General features: G+C 44.4%; 1 protein-coding gene across 1 annotated transcript; it reads left to right on the top strand.

Annotated features, from left to right (window-relative positions):
* The first annotated feature begins 1,169 nt into the window (after positions 1 to 1,169).
* On the top strand, positions 1,170 to 1,983 carry LOC119297601 (auxin-responsive protein SAUR50-like). The gene has a single exon (XM_037575329.1). The coding sequence runs from the start codon at positions 1,266 to 1,268 to the stop codon at positions 1,653 to 1,655; it is 390 nt and encodes a 129-aa protein (XP_037431226.1). The 5' UTR covers positions 1,170 to 1,265; the 3' UTR covers positions 1,656 to 1,983.
* The last annotated feature ends 205 nt before the right edge of the window (positions 1,984 to 2,188 follow it).

The following is a 2,188-nucleotide window of genomic DNA, read 5'->3' as shown; positions in this document are numbered from 1 at the left end:
AGCAGATGATGAACCAAAAAGGGAAACTCGGTTATAATCGTATGGCTTAAGGAAATGCAAAGAACAAATGAACAGTTGTTTAGTAGATGTTGTAACTGAGAAGATATACAGCAGCCATGGATTGATTGAATAAAAGGAAGACTGATATACATCAAGCAACCAAAGGAACTAAAATCAAGCTTCATACCTAATTTATGCACACTCTTACAAGGGAAGAAAACACAAAGATAGGACATGGGGTCAGTTTTCATGTAACCTGATGTGTCCACAAGACATTCGCTCCCTGAATGTCTCTGTGCAACGACAACTCAAAGATCAGCAGGCTCAAGCAATAAGCTCAAGACACACCACATGCACGGATCTATTGTACTCCTAATTAAATCTAGACAAACACTGTCCACTAATACACAAACACTGTCCAAAAAAGGGTAGTTTGTGCGTCAAGATCTAGGTGTCAAATTTCAGAGTGCCCATGACGTAAAGTCTCAAGTCTGAACCCATCAAACAAAGCCTCCCTTGGCACTGTCGGTTTGGAGCGTTGCATGCGCCGTTACTGCTGCTAACCTAAACAACTCCGCTTGTGGCTGGGAAGTTTGACACCTCAAAACTAACCCAAATCATGCCGCAAGCGCTGGTCAGAGAGGATTAGAGGATTAACTAATGCGTGGCTAAATATGATGCATTATTTGCCATGACGCCACTCCATTGGCCCCTCCTCCAGCTCCAAGTCGACCAAGTCGACCATGATGGAATGAGGTAACACACGCTTCCACAATCCATAGTCGCAGCTAGCTAGCTCCTCCACTAGGCTAACCTTCCGAGGCTGCCAAATCGTACTCTAGATCTCTGATTAACATAATGTGAAGCATGGTTACTACTGTACGCGTGTGTCATGGAACGTATTAGAGTACAGATCCTAGTTGCTACTAAAGCAACAAGGTGCATCCTTCCAAAGATTCAACGAGTAAGGCACAAGGATTTATTCTATATGCACAATAATTGTCCAACTAATCTCCATCTGTTTTGTTTCTTTTTTTAACGGAATGGTCAGCAAAGTCTTTTGCGTATCCGTGAAAAACAAAACATTCGGGTCGCTCTCACTGGCTTCAGATTTCAAATACGGCCTTTCGATCGACAAACCACGTTTTGGCCAATCCCCCTATATAAATCGTTCCACCCCTTTCCTCTCCACCTCCCAATTCCAAGCTTGCTACAAATTCTTTGCAAATTTGCAACTAGCTATAGCCTGTGAGGTTTTGTGCACCATGGGCATGGCTGAGAAGAGTTCGGTGGCAAGGAAGGCCGGGTTGATCACCAAGACGCTAGACCGGTGCCGGAGCACGGTGGCGAGGAACAAGCCAACGGAGGGCTGCTTCTCGGTGTATGTCGGTGCAGACAGACAACGGTACGTGGTGCGGACGGAGTGCTTGAGCCACCCGTTGTTCCAAGCGCTGCTGGAGGAGGCCGAGGAGGCGTTTGGGTACGCGGACGCGGGGCCCCTCGAGCTGCCCTGCAACACCGAGGCGTTCGCCAAGGTGCTGGAGAAGATCGAGGAGGAGAAGCAGATGGTGGCGCGGAGGAGGCACAACCTTCTCAGGGGAAACTCCTATCGGTCACTTGGCACAGGCTGGCCTATGATCGTCAGCCGGTCGTAACACATGTCTTTGGATTGGATGATGCCGAGTTGATGAGCTTTGAGTTTCTGTTGAGCTCGCATTCTCATATTATCATGTACACAGTTGAAAGCAACCTTAGCTCCCGAGTATGGTAAACAACATTACCATAGACCGGGCAATGTTAGATATTTTTCCTCTTTATTCTTTTTTCAATTTCTGTGAGAAGGCAATGTTAGATGTTAATGTGTGTTCTCCTCCTAAGTTGTAGCAATTGTATGTGAAAGTGGTATACAGATACATGATAGAATTTGTAAGTTTTGTGATGATTATATATGGCGTAATATCGTAATTTTAAAATATGTACATGCAGTCCTCCTGCATGGTTCAATTTTTTTTAAAGTAGGATCGCACACTTCAATTCATCTCACAGTCTGTGTTTCTACCGTATTTTGGAAAAAAGTGATTTAGGTGAAACTATGCTAACATTAATCAACCATAGTGTTTTCTGTACTTGATCCATTCACAAGTATGTACTAATTTTCTATCCAAATTTGTTTCAAATCCATTTACTC

This window comes from Triticum dicoccoides, chromosome 5A (genome assembly GCF_002162155.2).
Source record: "Triticum dicoccoides isolate Atlit2015 ecotype Zavitan chromosome 5A, WEW_v2.0, whole genome shotgun sequence".
NCBI classification, from domain to species: Eukaryota; Viridiplantae; Streptophyta; class Magnoliopsida; order Poales; family Poaceae; genus Triticum; species Triticum dicoccoides.
The sequence above is the reverse complement of the archived record's forward strand: the minus strand, read 5'-3'. Positions and strand labels throughout refer to the sequence as shown.